This window comes from Callorhinchus milii, unplaced genomic scaffold (assembly GCF_018977255.1).
Source record: "Callorhinchus milii isolate IMCB2004 unplaced genomic scaffold, IMCB_Cmil_1.0 Scaffold16, whole genome shotgun sequence".
Lineage (NCBI taxonomy): Eukaryota > Metazoa > Chordata > Chondrichthyes > Chimaeriformes > Callorhinchidae > Callorhinchus > Callorhinchus milii.
The window spans coordinates 4814374-4829996 of record NW_024704757.1 but is presented as its reverse complement, the minus strand read 5'-3'; the positions used below and the strand labels follow the sequence as shown (position 1 = coordinate 4829996).

Below are 15623 nucleotides of genomic sequence, written 5' to 3'. Positions count from 1 at the left end.
ATCACTCCAACACGTAAGGAAATGGTGTTTGCCCCCATGTCGATTTTTCTTGTGATCAGCTGGGTGTCTGTCACACAAGGAAACTATGCTTCCAAAAAAAATTACAATTTGGTCACTCAAACCACGACTGTTTGTGGGACGCTGCTGTGCGCAATTGGCTGCCGCGTTTCGCCCACAAATATGCAGTCAATTCACTTTACAGTGTATTCTGTGAAGCGCTTCGACACGTCTCGAAGGAGTGATGAGTCGCTGTATCAAATGCAAGGATTAATATTATTATAACACACATGCGTGCAATCATGCGTGCGTACACGTGTTCGCTCAGGCACTGGCACGGGCTTACAAATGAAAAGATTGCCATCAAATTAGCCCCAAGCATCGGATGCAATGAGGACGGCGTTTATATCGTATAAAAGAGAATATAAACTAGTTGAAAGTCTCTCTCATTGTTCAGGCTTATCGGGTTTAATTGCTGATAACACTGCTGCAGTGCCTCATACTCCATTGCAGCCACAGATCACCAGCCACACTGTTTGTACACATTCAGGAGTCCTCCTCCAGCCACACAAAGCCCGATCACAATGCACCCTTGAAGGGCACTGTCATGCTTCAGAGTGTAATATAAATTCAATAGTGCCTTTAATAGGGACTGTCACACCTCAACCTGCACCTGAAGCTTCATTCATGTGTTTGGGCTTTTCAAGCTAATAGATGCAAAGAAAAGAAAAAATTCCTTCCTCTGCCCCGGTCTGCAGCCAAACCTTTACGTATCATTTCCGACAGGTTCCTTGAATCAAAGTGGGTTTCCTCCAGGCTTAAAGTGTTAAATAATGAAGGACTGGCAACAGGAGAGTAGCGTTTGACAACGGACGACTTCAAACCTCAGCCAAACTGGTTGCCATTTTCCATCTTTCTTCCCCTATCCTCGCTGTCCTCCACCCTCTCCTGATCCCAACCCCCAGCTCGGGTCCAAATCCCTGACCGTCCAGCGCCTTGGGACGTCCTCCTGACGTGAAACGCGCCGTGTAAATCTCATTTGCTGTTATGGGAAGGATTGTGGAAGTAACCCGGGATCGGGTAACTTCAGGGCTTTTTTTTTCTGTCAATCGAGAGCCTGACCCAACACACTTAAAAGATCTGACTCACTGGGGTAAAACTTGCAGTATTTCATAACGCATTCCTAGTAACGTTTGCCAGTTATTAAAATTCCGCCTCACCCCTTCGTCAATATGATGCAGTATTCCCTCCTCTCCCTTCCCCCAATCTCTCTCTCTCTCTCTCTCTTCCCCCCACTCTCACCACCACCTCTCACCCCTTCCTCACTTCATTCTCGAGCCGGGCAATTTGTCCCTTTGAACCCCAGCAGCCATGTGAGACCACAGGACCCTGACTTACCATCGAGATTTGCCTTATGGTGAAGGGTGACCGGTCCGTTACAACGCTGGAATGTCCAATGGGCCTCCTCTTTGGTTGACATCTCCAAGGGCACGTTTTGACTTTCTCCTCTGACGCAACCTTCCAGCTTCAAGGAAAGTAAAGACACAAGTTGGCTTTCAGCACTGAAACCAGGCACCATTGGCCCACGGTCCCTTTCCCCCCAGTCCCTGGGCTCCAACCCACACCTAGTGTTCGTGTTATCTGCCTTAAGTTTCAATTTAGGAGCGTGGGATCAGAAGAGGCTATTGCAGTACATTGAGTCAGTTGTTTTTTCTTCGATTGTGAACAGAACAGGTTTGGCAAGTCACTAACAGATGCTAGAGATTTTAAAGACTCAATTACGAAAGTTTCTTCCACCCTCCCCTCCCCTTAACAAAATATACAGTCAATTCACTTTACAGTGTATCCTGTGAAGTGCTTTGAGATGTCTCAAAGACATAATAAGGCGCTATATCAAATACAAGGATTATTATTGTTATTATTATTATCTCTGCCATTGACAGTGCTGAGACAAAGCGCTCTTCCCGTTTGTTACAGAATTTTCCGAGCACCAAAGGTAACCTTGTGCGCGATTCTTACCAGAAACAGCTGATGTCCCTCCTTCAACCCTTCCTTCTCTGCCTCGGAGCCTTGCTGGACTGACTGGATGAAAAGGCCTCTCTCGTTCCCCCCAACCACGGAGATTTCTGACCTCAGCTTGTCACTGTCCAGGGTTGTGTACAACATGTGTCTCAGGGGGTTCCTGACCTGACTGACCGACGTCACCGAGGGTCGGAATGGCCTGCGAGTTACACGTTAGGAAAGGAAAGGTTAAGATTCACTCCTGGCTCTTATTTACAGGTGTATCAAACAAGTGGACAAGTGACTCCATATTGTAGTCTGACATTCCAAATCCCCCCCTGCCCACCACCCCACCCACCCCCACACAGATACAGACACATACAGACACACACACATACCCACACAAAGACCCCCCCCACACACACACACAGATACACAGTGAATCTCCTTACAATCCTCTACACAGTGGCGGGAAGACATGAGAAGAGAGGAGGTTATTGAAAAAAAATGTGGAACAAAGTAAACGCAATAAAAATGGGACTGGAAATATATTGGTTCAAGTACCCCCGCTCGGCACCTTAGGATTTAGTGCAGGGCAACCCCCGCTAAAGCACAGCGATTTGGTTCCAATATCTCAGCGCCCACTTTATAGGCAAAGTGCCAAAAAACGTCTGACTTCCAGGTTGTCAGGTCACTGCTAATGTCACTTCCTGCACGTCAGCGGCACTTGCTCCACGTAGTGTTGTGTCCTGTGGACCTGCACGAACAGGAAGCATGTCCCCAGCTTCCGCACTGTCTGACTCGCTTCCCACGCTACAAAATGGCGGACTTCAGGTCATCAGATTGCTGCTGAGGTCACTTCCTACATTTTGCCCACAAAATACGTAGGGAACCCACTTCACAGTGTATCCTGCGAAGCACTTTCAGACATCTCAGCGGTGTGATAAGGCGCTATATCAAATGCAAGGATGATTATTATTATTATTATCATGGCAAACTATGTGCAGGAAGTGTGATAATGGAAGTCATCCTATATCGATGTTTAGAATATTGATCGAACCTCGTTATCTGCTCAGTCATTCACCAACAACAACAACTTGGATTTATATAGCGCCCTACACACTGGGTAGAGTTCCAGAGCCCTACCTTTCCAGTGAGTATTTCCTGAACATGGAGTTAAAATGGTCCAATTCACACGAATCTAAGGCCTCCGACTGGTGAGATGACGAGGAGGAGTGAATGGATGGAGGGCCATGAGAGTTCCTGTCTTGATAGTCATCTAGATCAGAAACAATTAGCGGTTCAGAGGAGAAAGGTCATTAAATTGTCGTTCTCATAACATTGGCCTTTGATTGCAAGTCCAACCCAGAGACCAGAAAAAGAAACACGCTAGACATCTTCACCAATGGGCTGAGTGTTCAACACTCTCGCACACAGGTTTACTCGGCATCTTTGCGCACATGCACTCATACGCACTCACTCACACAAACACACACGCTCGCGCTCTCACGCACATGCATATTCTCACGCACACATTCACTCAATCTCACACATTCATATATACCTCCTACACTATTACATGCTCGACACACATTCACAATGTACTCTTACATTTACACACATTCGGTCATGTGCACTCATACCTCTCACGCACACACGCGCGCGCGGTAGACACACACAGGAGGCAGACATTTGTGCATTTTAAAGCAACAAACTGTTCAAACTCTGAGAGTTGATGTGCATTGCTTCCTTTACTTGCAAGAACAGTCCATGTATGGCAGTGGCTCTGGCCTCCTGTTTGTCCCTTGTGCCCTCCGCTTCGCCATCGGTGTCCGTGCCTTCAGCCACTACACCCCGAAACTCTGGAATTCTCTCCCTCAATCCCTCCACCTTGCCCCCTCCCTCCCCACCTTCAAAGGCGTGTGGAGTAAGGAAACGTGCCCAACATTTCGCCCTGCCCGGGAATAGAACCCGGGTCCCTCGCTTGCGAGGCAAGTGCTCTAATCACTGAGCTACAGGACTCCACCGATAAGAGCAGTGGAGTGGAGGGGCTGGTGCCAGCATAGGCACGATGGGCCGAATGGCCTCCCTCTGTACTGCAATCTCACCAAACATCCCAATTCTCGCCAGGCTCCCCATCTCCGTGAGGATCAACTTCAAGATCCTCACCCTTACCTACAAATCCCTTCACCTCCGGCAGCTCCCTATCTCTCTGACCTCTTTAACCGCACCTGGGGTCATCACCCACTTTACCCTTGCCCAGAGTCCAACCCCACCCTACAGGGCTCTGAGACACTATCCTGTAGTGAAGAGCAAGTTGTTATGATTTCTATTTTTCTATGTCAAGGAGTACGAAAGATTAGAGCTCAGATCCGCTGTCCCTGAACGTGTAAACCATGTTTTTGCACACTCCCTTATACGGCTGAATGACAAGAATCTATCAGTGATTTAGGTTATTGAAGCCTCAGCTTCCCCAACGAGAAAACGAGTGTAAAACAAAGCTCACCATCCATCTCCATTTGCATGAGGTCCAAACTGTAGCCGCAGAAGCTATCGTCATCCTCCTCTGTGATACTGTCAGGGAGCAGAATGAAGAGAAATGAGCAGGGAAGGACAGGAGCGAAGTGCCCAGACAATTACACAACACCTTAGGCGCTATCATCCGCATTACTACGTCATCATTATCAGTGTTATCATCCAACTGGCTGCCTGCAGCGCCTTCGCAGTGCGTCTCAATCCCACTCAGTTGCCGCAGCGCTGCAAACGACAGCCGACAGACCGCTCAAAAGCCCCACCGTCAGGCGATAGGGGAAATGGATACGGAGTGCGTTGATCCATCCTGATGAAGCGATAAGGCGCTATATTAAAATGCAAGGGCTATAATAATAATAGCAGTAATAGTAATCCTTGCATTTGATAAAGCGCCTTACCACGTCTTCGAGACGTCTCAAAGTGCTTCACAGGACTATACTGCAAAGGGAGTTAACTGTATATTTTGCAGGCGAAACGTATAACAATTGGGCACCGTTTCAAACGCAAGCACCCCATTCTGCGTCACTATGACTTCCCTGTGGAAGACATCAACAGCACGGTCAATATCCCCCGGCTTATTACAGTCATAGATATACATATCAACCTGCACGGTTGCCGTCGCCCGGTAATAAACTCACTCTCAGCAGCAGATGCACAATTGCGCTTCAGGTTGCTAACTGCTGAGGAAATAACACTTTTAAAATTGCGGCATTGGGTGAGGCAGAGACGACCGCCAGGACAAATGGGAGAAACTCCCTGTTTCGGCTGTCATGTGTCAGCCTGGTTCAGCGGTAGCGCTCTCTCTTGCTTCTAAGTCAGAAGGTCGTGGGTTCAAGCCTCACATCGAGACTTGAACTCGCATAGCATATGATGATACTCTAACGCAGCGCTGGAGGTACATTGCGTTGCTCTGAGAGCCCATGCAGACTGGATGGGCTTCCTCCCTTGCCTCCTTCAAGGTCGATCTCGAGACCCTTCTATTCGATCATGCCTTTGGCCTCCCTCCCACCTCTCTGTCTTTCCTCATCCCTACACCACCCCTCCCCCATGCTCCTGCCCCGATACCTGACTGTTCAGCGCTTTGGGACGTCCTCCCGACGTGAAAGGCGCTCCATATAGGTAATTTTGTTGTTGCTGTTGTTGTTTCTGCGCTGTTAAATTCAATGATTCTATGATTCCTAACTCGCTGAGGTTCCCCATTTCAAAGTAAAGCGAGTCCTGTAGAACTAACTCCCAACCGTTCAAGCTGCGAGCCATTTGCTCATTTAGCTGGTTGCTCAAAGTGCTTCGCCAAATGTCTGTGTCGGAGTCATAACAGTGAAAAGAGTCGCACGATGGCTGGTTTCTTTCCCATCCAATTACTGCGCTGGCTTAATTGACCGTCTGGGAAGGTTGGAATTGGATGTTAAGAAGTGAAGACATTCCCCCCTGAAACTCAATCAGCAGCTATGGATCAGCTCCGTGGATTACAGACAGAGCAGGAGAAGCAGAGTACGCACATACGCACACAGACTCACACGCACACACACACACACCCACGCACCCATGCAGACACACATACAAGTGTCCACATGCTGGTCAGCAGTAGCTAGGATGGCTGGTGCTGCGAGATCTATGTGTGGGAAACCAGCCAGTCAGTCAGCAGAAGCATACAGACACGTACAGCGCTGATTCACGGATCTCCCCCCCGAGGTCATTGTAAAGAGGACCCACCCAAAGTGAAGGGTGCAAGTTGTTGTTGTTCTACATGGAGTGTTGGTGAACCGGGATCCGACTGTGCGCAGGCAAATCAGTGAAATATTGTACAACTCTGGAAAGGTTTAGAATCATAGAATATTACAGCACAGAAGGAGGCCATTCGGCCCATTGTGCCTGTGCCGGCTCTTTGGAAAAGCTACTCAATCAGTCCCACTCCCCACTCGTTCCCCATATCCTTGCCATTTTTTCCCTTTTCAAGTACCTATCTAATTCCCTTTTTTTAAGCCGTTGTTGAATCTGTTTCCACCAGCCTGCTTTCAGGCAGTATTTTACTCGTGGGAACGTCAAGAAAAAGAAACAGATCAGGAAACAGCGAGCAGACAGCATTGGATTTCAACAGTAATTATCAAAGGGAAATACTTCCATAAACGGCAGTGAAATTTAGCTTGGACAAACTGGTCGGCACAGTGTATAATCCACTTCTTCATACTCACAGGGAGATCAATGTTTGCAGCTGATCAGATTGAATAAGGAACAAAAAAACATGGAAACTTTCTTTTTAACGTCATCAAAATCTGCTGCTTTTTCTCACAACTGTAGCCAGTGTTTTTCTTTTGGAACGATTAAAATATTAAATGAAATATTAACAATAATAATAATTCTTACATTGGGTACCGTGCCTTCCATATCGGGAGGACGTCTCAAAGCGCTTCACAGGATATTCTGGAAAGTGTAGTGACTGTGTGTTTTGTGGTTGCAGATTATCAGAGCCTGTTATAGCTGATATACATATGCAATGAACTCCTGATAACTCGAGCTGGGCTTAACCTGTCACCAACACTTAAGTCATCACATCGACAATAACCCGGCTGCATTTATTTATGTGTTGATACATATGCCTCATTTGCCACTGAGCCCTTTCCCCCGGAGTGTTGAGTTAACAGGAGTTTACTGTTCCTGCTAGAGCAGGGCTGCAGTGAACTCGCTGCCTATCCAAAGGTTACCTTCTGGTTGGTATTTCCCGATCCTCCTCTCTGTTCCGTCGGAGTATTGAATCGTTGCACGGTGGCTCTGGGGTAGTGGATAGCACGCTGGGGAAGCGATTCCTCAGGGTCTGTGATGGGTCAAAGGACAGAGTTGAGATCTGCGTTGGTGACTGGACGGACCTAGTCTACGTGCTCTCGCTCTCTAATACATTACAATATACAGCACAGAAACAGGCCATTCGGCCCAGCTGGCCTATGATGGTGTTTATGCTCCACCTGAGCCTCCTCCTCAACTAAGCCTTCAAGCATAACCTTCTATTCCTTTACCCCGCATGTACCTATCCAGCTTCCCCTTAAATACATCTATGCTATTTACCTCAACAACACCTTGTGGAAGCATGTTCCACATTCCCACTATCTGTGTGAAGACATTTCTTCTAAGTTCCCTATTTGATCTATTCGTGACTATTTTATATTGATGGCCCCTGGTTTTGGTCTCCCCCACCACTGAAAACATCTTCCCTATGTCTACCCTATCACACCTTTCATCATTTTAAAGACCTCTATCAGGTCACCCCTTACCCTCCTCTTTTCAAGAGAAGAGTCCAAGCATGTTCAGCCTTTCCTGATAGGTAAAGCCTCTCAGTTCTGGGATCATCCTTGTGAATCTCCTTTGCCCCCTCTCCAGTGCCTCTACATCCCTTCTATAATGTGACTCAGAGTAGTGAGTGTTATCGACTGAGCCGGGCTGCGACCACTACATCAGAGAGCCCGGCAACGTGTCGGAGATGTTGATCTCTCCAACCTCCTGGCCTGAAAGGGGAATGTGAAAGAAGATCTTTGAGGTAGTAAGAAAAGGGGAAGTGGGATTGTGTGAATGTAAGCGAGGAACAATACGGCAAAGGAAGTGTTAGCTTTCCCTTTTATCTTGAATGTTCAGGCTATGTTTTACATTAATGAGGACAGAAAACTAATAGGTAAACAATGAAAGACCCTGAACTGCCTACATGGTACATTAGTCTGTGCAGGCTTTCATCAACCAAGCCAGGCATTAGACTGCGAGGCTGATAGCTTTCCATTAACCCTTGAGCACCACAAGGCACAAAGCTTGCATTTCATGCGATCCCTGCAGAGAAAAAGGATTTATTTTTGTAAGGTTGCAAAGTCCCTTTTGATGTGCAGACTGCTTCCTTCCGTCTCACTATTATTAACCATTTCCCTCCCTCTGTACAGCACACACGAGGGTGGGTCTAATTTGCCGTATTTCTTAATGGTGAATGTCTATCCGTGTTCAAACCAATAACAACAACAAATGACATTTGTACAGCACCTTTCACGTCAGGAGGACGTCCCAAGGCTCTGGACAGTCAGGGATCTACACCCGAGCTGGTGGTTGGGATCAGGAGGGATGGAGGGTGGGGAAGGTAGGCGCAGGAGGGTGACCGAAAGCACAACAATAACAACAACAAGATTCCATTTATAGAGCGCCTTTCACGTCGGGAGGACATCCCAAGGCGCTGTACAGTTGGGTCAGGACCCGAGCAGGGGGGAAATGGTCAGGGTGAGGAGAGGGAAGGGAGGGAGCGAGGAGGGGGTAGAGAGTCGAGAGGGGAAGAGGAGGGCCTTGAGATGGGTCTTGAAGGAGCCAAGGGAGGTGGCAAAAAAGATGGACATAGATTTGGGTGAGAAGGGTATTAAGGTGTTACGGCAGCAGGAGGGGGCTTTGGGAATGGTAGATCTGCCGACATCGAATAAACTGGCGCTCCTGATTTTCTATCTTTCCCTTGATTCGTATGTCAAGGGATCTCACTAGAAATCCTACTCGGGAAGAAGCAATAGAACAGGGTGTTTTACAGTATGGTGGGTGTTTGTATGACCTATTGTGTCTGCAGTGGCTCACTGAAACAATTCTCCATTTAATCCCATTCCCTGCCACTTCCTTGCACCCAACTAGCTCCCAGAAACAGGGCCACAAGGATTTCTTATCACTCTCTATAAATAGCTGTCAAAGTTACTCACCATTTTAACCAGTGGATCACACCCAGGGATAGAATTGGGAGTTTCTATCTTGGTGCTACTGACATCTGACAAGTCTTCATCTGAAGAGATTGAGTGTAATGGGAAAGGGTGTGTGGGAAAATTATTATGATTAATAATAATATTATACAGTCAATTCACTTTACAGTATATCCTGTGACGCACTTTGAGACATCTCAACGACACGATAAGGCGTTATATCAAATACGAGGTTTATTATTTTATTGTTACAATCCTTGCATTTGGTGTAGTGCCTTTCACGTCGGGAGGACGTCTCAAAGCGCATCGCGGGATTTACCGTAAAATGCAGCGGTTGTGTTTTGTGGGTGAACGTAGCAGTCAATTGGGCTCAGCGAAATCCCACAGGGAGCCATGAATTGAGTGACCAATGGCTTGTGTACAAATATTAACCAGAGCAGAACAAGGAGACCTTCTTGTATGCCACTGTGTCAGAGAGCAGATCAGGAGCAGGGAACACAAGGGGGCAATTCACTGCCTACCAAATCGTGCTCGTCTCTCAGCGACAAATAGAGACGTGAAACGGAAAACATAACAGCGGCAATTTTCATTAGAAAAAGCAAAGCAAACCCTCCTCGCCCTTTACAACAAACAGATGAATAGGTGAAGGAAGGCAAGTGTGGTGTCTGCTTTCATTCGCTTCTCCAGCGAGACCTTCAGGTCAGAGTCATTCAGTCACCCAGCAATAGCGCGTCAAAAAACATGGACATCTCAACCTCTGGAAATTATAATTCTAAAGTAAATAGTTCACTAGGAGAAAGTAATTACACCCACATTTCATTGGACAGGCTCTCAAACACAGAATGAATCACCGGAGGTTGAACAAGCAGGAATATAATGGAGAACAATGATGGGACATTTATTTCTGGCGCAGCCCATTATTTCACAGTGTTTTTTGAGAACCTTTGAAATAATTTAAGGGCGCTTACATTATTAAAACTAACAGTCTGGATAAGTGAGATTTGAGATGTCATTCTCAAAGGCCTGTCAGTTTACCCAGTTTGGATTCTTTTTAAAAAAACTCATAATTTATAAAGCGGATAAAAGAATGAATGGTCCGGTTAGAAAATGTTTGATGGAAATATTGGAATTGACCTTTGGGTTTATGAATCAATCTTAAACATTCATCTGACACAGACAGATGGGGCCTGGGTTTAATAATAGTAATAATTATCCTTGCATTTGATATAGCGCCTTATCATGTTGTTCAGACGTCTCAGAGCGCTTCACAGAATATAGTGCAAAGTTCATTGACCGTGTAATTTGTGGGCGAAACGTGGCAGCCAATTCCGCAAAGTAGTGTTAACATTTCATCCGAAGGACCGCACCTCCAACAATGCAGCCCTCCCCACCCCCGTACTGCACTGCAGTGTCATCTTAGACTAGTTTAGATCCAAGTCCCAATGAGTGGCTTTGCAAATTAATATGATTTAAGAGAGAATGGTATTTAATCCCACATTGCAATGCAATGTATCTGGTAATGGTTATCTAAAAATAGTTTTTTTTATATACAAACTGATTTTTAATGATGTGTCAGAGGAAAGAAAAGAAAATTCAGACTTTTGGACGGCAGACAGGGAGGAGAGGGGGGGGAGGGTGAGCCTATAGTGTTTCATTTGTTTTTAATCTGGCACAAAAAGCATTTAACTCTACTCAACAATGCTCTGTGACAGAGAGGGCAAGCTTTCCTCAATGCCTGTTGATGCAGCCATACACACAATTAGTGGCGCCATCTCATCTACAGGCTTAAAGTCTCCACTAATAGGTTCAAAACAACTGACCTTTCGCCCGATGGCTAGAAAGGGACTTTGTAAATTGCCAATTTATTTTCTCGTTTCTCTTACCTTGACCCTCTTGCTGTCTGAGGAGAGTGCATGGAGATTTGGGTCTTCCCTGAATTGATGCACAAAAGGAAAAAAAGTGTCAAACACTGCAGCATTGGTGTTAACGCAACAACAGCAATGAGTCCCAGTGTGCTGTCTTCAATTGCTCTTCCTGCCAACCCTGTTCCTGCCGTTAATTACTCTTTGGGTAACGAAATACTTCCTGGTTTCTATCCTAAAATTGCCCCTTTGCAACTCCAGACCTGTGTCCTCTTATTCTACTGTCTTGTACCCAGAAGTATTGTTCTGAGGTTGCTTTTCCAAACCAATTTAAAATTGTATACACCTCTAAAAGCTCCCCTTTGAGATGTCCTCTCTTAAGACTGAAGAGTCCTAGCTTGTGTAATCGTTGCTCATCACTTAGATATGATCGACGGGATCTTGATTTAACATCTCACTTGAGGGACGACACCTCTGATAATGTAGTACTCCCCCTCCCACACTGTACTGGAGTATCAGCCTGGACCGGATGTGTTCAAAGTACCCACAAATCTCTGACTCAGAGGCAAGAATGCTACCGATTGAGCCAGGCTGACACCACAACATTGGGCCAACTTTCTCCCCACCCACCATCCACCTCGCCTGAAAAAATATTCCCTTGTTATTCGACAGATGAAGAATGACGTACAATTCCATAAACCTTAAGGTTCGGCCTCCTCTTCAGCCGATGGTCCTGCACGAAAAATTCGTTGTCCTCAGGAGATTCCTCAGAGGTGGATGAGCTTTCCACTTCTTGACCGTTAGACTTGTGACAGGAGTGGCAGAAAGCCTGAGAGATCACGGTGGCAGGAATATTGCGCGGCAGACTCTGCAAAAGAGGACGAGACGGATAATAGTTACATTACAGATAAAAGATCATAAGATCCATCAGAATTGCTAGACGAAAGAGGGAAGGCCAAAGTCCATCTAGTTTGCCTTCCGCCATGCTGGCAATCACATGCACATGTCATGTCCCAAACTATATACTGTATCCAGAGATATTATTTGCTAAAAATAAGAATTGCTTAGACAAAACACTGTACCTCATATATACTCGGGGGTGGTGGGGGGATTGGGTTGGAATAACAGCCCGTGCTTCAAATTTGCGCGTTGGGTTAACCATGTGCAAACGCACACATTAGTGCTTATTACACAGAATCACATCAGCAACACACGTGATGCCCTCCATCGGTCGATAAACACATAATCAAGGGCATGTATAATTTCGTGTATACCCATAGGTATGTTTGCCCGTGGATAACCCAACTTGCAGATTTTGCACGCTGCCCATAAAATCCCATGAATAACATAGCTAAGGAAACAAAGTCACTTTCATGTATTTTTGGGAGACACAATCCATGAATGTTCAGAATCTATGCGGGGAGGAGTGGAATTGATGTGCTTTCATGAATTTTAAATACTTCTTTACCAGGAAATCCTTATTCCCCCACTCCTCCTGGGATATTTTCTTGGTGTTCATCCAGTTGAAGGATGTCACTGTTTTCCTGATCTTTGAGCTGACCTGGTGTCAGTGTCAGTATCAATTGTTCCCAGATCAGACAGCTCTACACCAATAAATCCCTCCACGCACTCGCTCTGCTCCCTGTCTCTATGACCTCCTCAAGTCTCGTTCTGCAGCTCGCGTCTTCCCCCTCACCAGGCACCACCCGCCCCTCCCCACCCTACTGCACCTCCACTCAGCAAACTCAGGCCTACAGCGTGTCCCTCAACCCCCATTCCATCATCAGCGGCCAAGCCTTCAGCTACTTTGCTCGTCCCTTCTTGAACTCCTCTCAATCCTTCGGCTCACCCACCCCCAGTCTTTAAAGCTTCCTGAAAACTCAGCTCTTCAATCGTGCCTGCAGTCCACCCCACTCCCCCTGCCCACCGCCCCCCCCAACTCAGTTTCGGACACCACTCCTGTAAAGCATTTGAGACATTATCCTGTTTGAAAGGCTCTATGTGAATGCAAATTGTTGTTATACAGTTTCCCTGTCACTACCCCATTACCCCCAATGTGTTGGTGGGGCAATATAGGGGGAGTTTTCCTCTGCATCTAACCTAAGCATCAGGACAGCTTCGCCCCCCCACCCCACCCCAACCCAAACTTTTCCTTGTTGTTCATCTATGCGAGCTTGGGCCGAATTAGGGGCTTGGGTGAATCAGTTTGAGCTGGTTGAACTCCAGCAGTTACCCCGACTCACACTCTAAGGACCCCAAGCCTTGGCACCCGCCAACCCTGCGCTTACTAATCTCTAGAATAAGATGAGTATTCTGCGTCCCTGCAGGGAGACAGACAGAGAGAGTGCAGACACGTTCCATTCCAGAAACAGAGAGATTTCCGCATGTGACTTGAATGTACATGTGAAACTGTCAGTTTCATTTTGAAGCTCTAAAGCACGGCGATGGGTTTCCACGTGTGTCAGACACCTAGCTGACCAAAACAGGTCCCAGAAGTGAAAGTACAACACAGGAACCTTTCTGTTCCAACAATTTCCTAGAAAACGTCACCGTGAAATAGACAATCTACCACTTTTAGTTTCACATTGTGTTTTCAGGGACTATTATTTTTAATTATAAAAAATCCTCAATTGAATTAACGACATACTGTATTATTTTTAAGTTGCAGCTGCCCAAGTAATCGGAGGGCTTACTGTAGTAAGTAACCACTGAAGAGCAATTCTAATTGAAGCCATTTATGAGATGCGCATAAGTAAGTGGAGGTGAGGGAGAGAGGAGGGCGGTGGGGTGGTGAGAGGAGTGGGGAGAGAGAGGGAGAGAAGGGACAACAATTCAGCAGAAAACAGAAGACGTTTATGCAAGAATGCAATGTGCGGAATCTATCTTTAATTAATTAATAAATACATAATTCCGTCTGATACAATGCCTTATCATGTCTCTAGTTCGTTTACTCAGGGAATTACTATCTTGTCCAATCACTCCTACAGAGACAAACCATAATCTAATCTGCATCAGTGATGCCCACAGTGAGATCAATGGCCAATTTGTCTGTGATTTGTGTTTGATGCAGTTGTGTGAATATTGGCCAGGAAATGTGAAGAGTTCCCTGAGAGGCATTGGAACAGCGTAGGAGACCGTGGATGGAGAGGTCAGAGTGGGAGGGAGAGTTGAAATGGCAAGAAACCGGAAGCTCAGGGTTGTGCTTGCGGACAGCACGGAGGTGTTCAGCAAATCAGTCACCCAATCTGCGTTTGGTCTCCCCAATGTACAGGATACCACAATGTGAGCAGTGAACGCAGTAAACTACATTGGTGGTAATACACATAAATCACTGTCTCACTGGAAAACTGTTTGGAGCCCTCCCTGGACAGTGGTATGGAGGGAGGTGAAAGGGCAGGTATTGCATCTCCTGCGCTGGCATGGGAAGGTACCGGGGGGAAGAGAGCAACTGTTGATGGTGATGGAGGAATGGGGATTCATTAACCTTCAGTAGAACTCATCAGAAGGGGCTGACTTAATCTTGGTTTAGTCTCTCCCAAGGAACAAGCTAGCAGGACAGGGGGAAGCCTCAACAAGCCCAGAGTTTGGAATCTGAGACAGAAATGGGAATTTTCTGCCTCGTTGTTTGATGGCAGCCACACATGAAGTTGAGTCATTGTGAATTTCTCAACCCTGAAACAAAACTTTAATACAACACTAGCTCTGGGTGATCGAGGAAAAGTCTGCTTGAGAAATCAGTGCGTTCACACACTGTGATTAAATGTCTTCCCAATCTATCAGTCACACTTTACTGCACTCTCAGCAGCTAAATAATGGACAACTCGACTCATTGGTTTTGCTACAAACAGGGCCATAGTCCCATAGTAACAGGATATTGCTCCATTCTCCATCACATATGCAGAAGGTGAATTTGGGTTTTACAAACTGAATTGGTTTTCTGCCCAATTGTTGCAAACATAGAATATTGCTGTCGTATTTGAACGATGATCTTGGAGTTGGGGGTTGGGGGAGTGGTAGCGGGGGGGGGGGTTGGGGTTGAAGAGTGGGGAGGGGGAGGTTGATGGTGTTATTCCAAAATAGCTAGGCAAGATTAAGTCAGCCATTCTGAGTTCAGTGAATATCAACTCAACTCCTTGGCATCCTGTCTGGGATCAAAGCGGATGTCAAACAAGTGCACCTCGGGCAATATTTAACAACGGGCACTGTGCTGGAAAAAGCTTGTTAAGAAGCAGAGAGTTCAGTGGTGGCATGGTGCAGAACACACACAAAATTATACACACTTGGTGTCCCCCACCCTCACACACTTTCCAGTGAGGCTACTGAGATGCTAGGAGGTTTCCTTTCCTCTCCTCTCGCACAGAGAGACATTGAGTCTAATCACATCACTGCTCTCCACCCCCCTCTCCCCTACACATGCACACAGACACAACTTGATCCTGGGATCAGACCAGACCAGATATCAGACACCTGTGGTTCAGAAATATTGACCCTGGGAGCAGTTTAATGCAAATAAAGGGGAAGGGAAGAGATT

At 46.4% G+C, this 15623-nt stretch overlaps 1 protein-coding gene across 1 annotated transcript in view; it reads right to left on the bottom strand.

Annotated features, from left to right (window-relative positions):
- card11 (caspase recruitment domain family, member 11) overlaps positions 1-15623 on the bottom strand; it is a 66820-nt gene that overhangs the window by 15756 nt on the left and 35441 nt on the right. The window contains exons 9-16 of the mRNA XM_042341117.1: positions 11781-11960; positions 11114-11162; positions 9234-9313; positions 7233-7342; positions 4505-4572; positions 3145-3277; positions 2017-2218; positions 1396-1522 (exon numbers count right to left, since the gene is read on the bottom strand). Of these exons, the coding sequence (XP_042197051.1) occupies positions 1396-1522; positions 2017-2218; positions 3145-3277; positions 4505-4572; positions 7233-7342; positions 9234-9313; positions 11114-11162; positions 11781-11960 (949 nt within the window). The remainder of the gene's footprint in view (positions 1-1395; positions 1523-2016; positions 2219-3144; positions 3278-4504; positions 4573-7232; positions 7343-9233; positions 9314-11113; positions 11163-11780; positions 11961-15623) is intronic.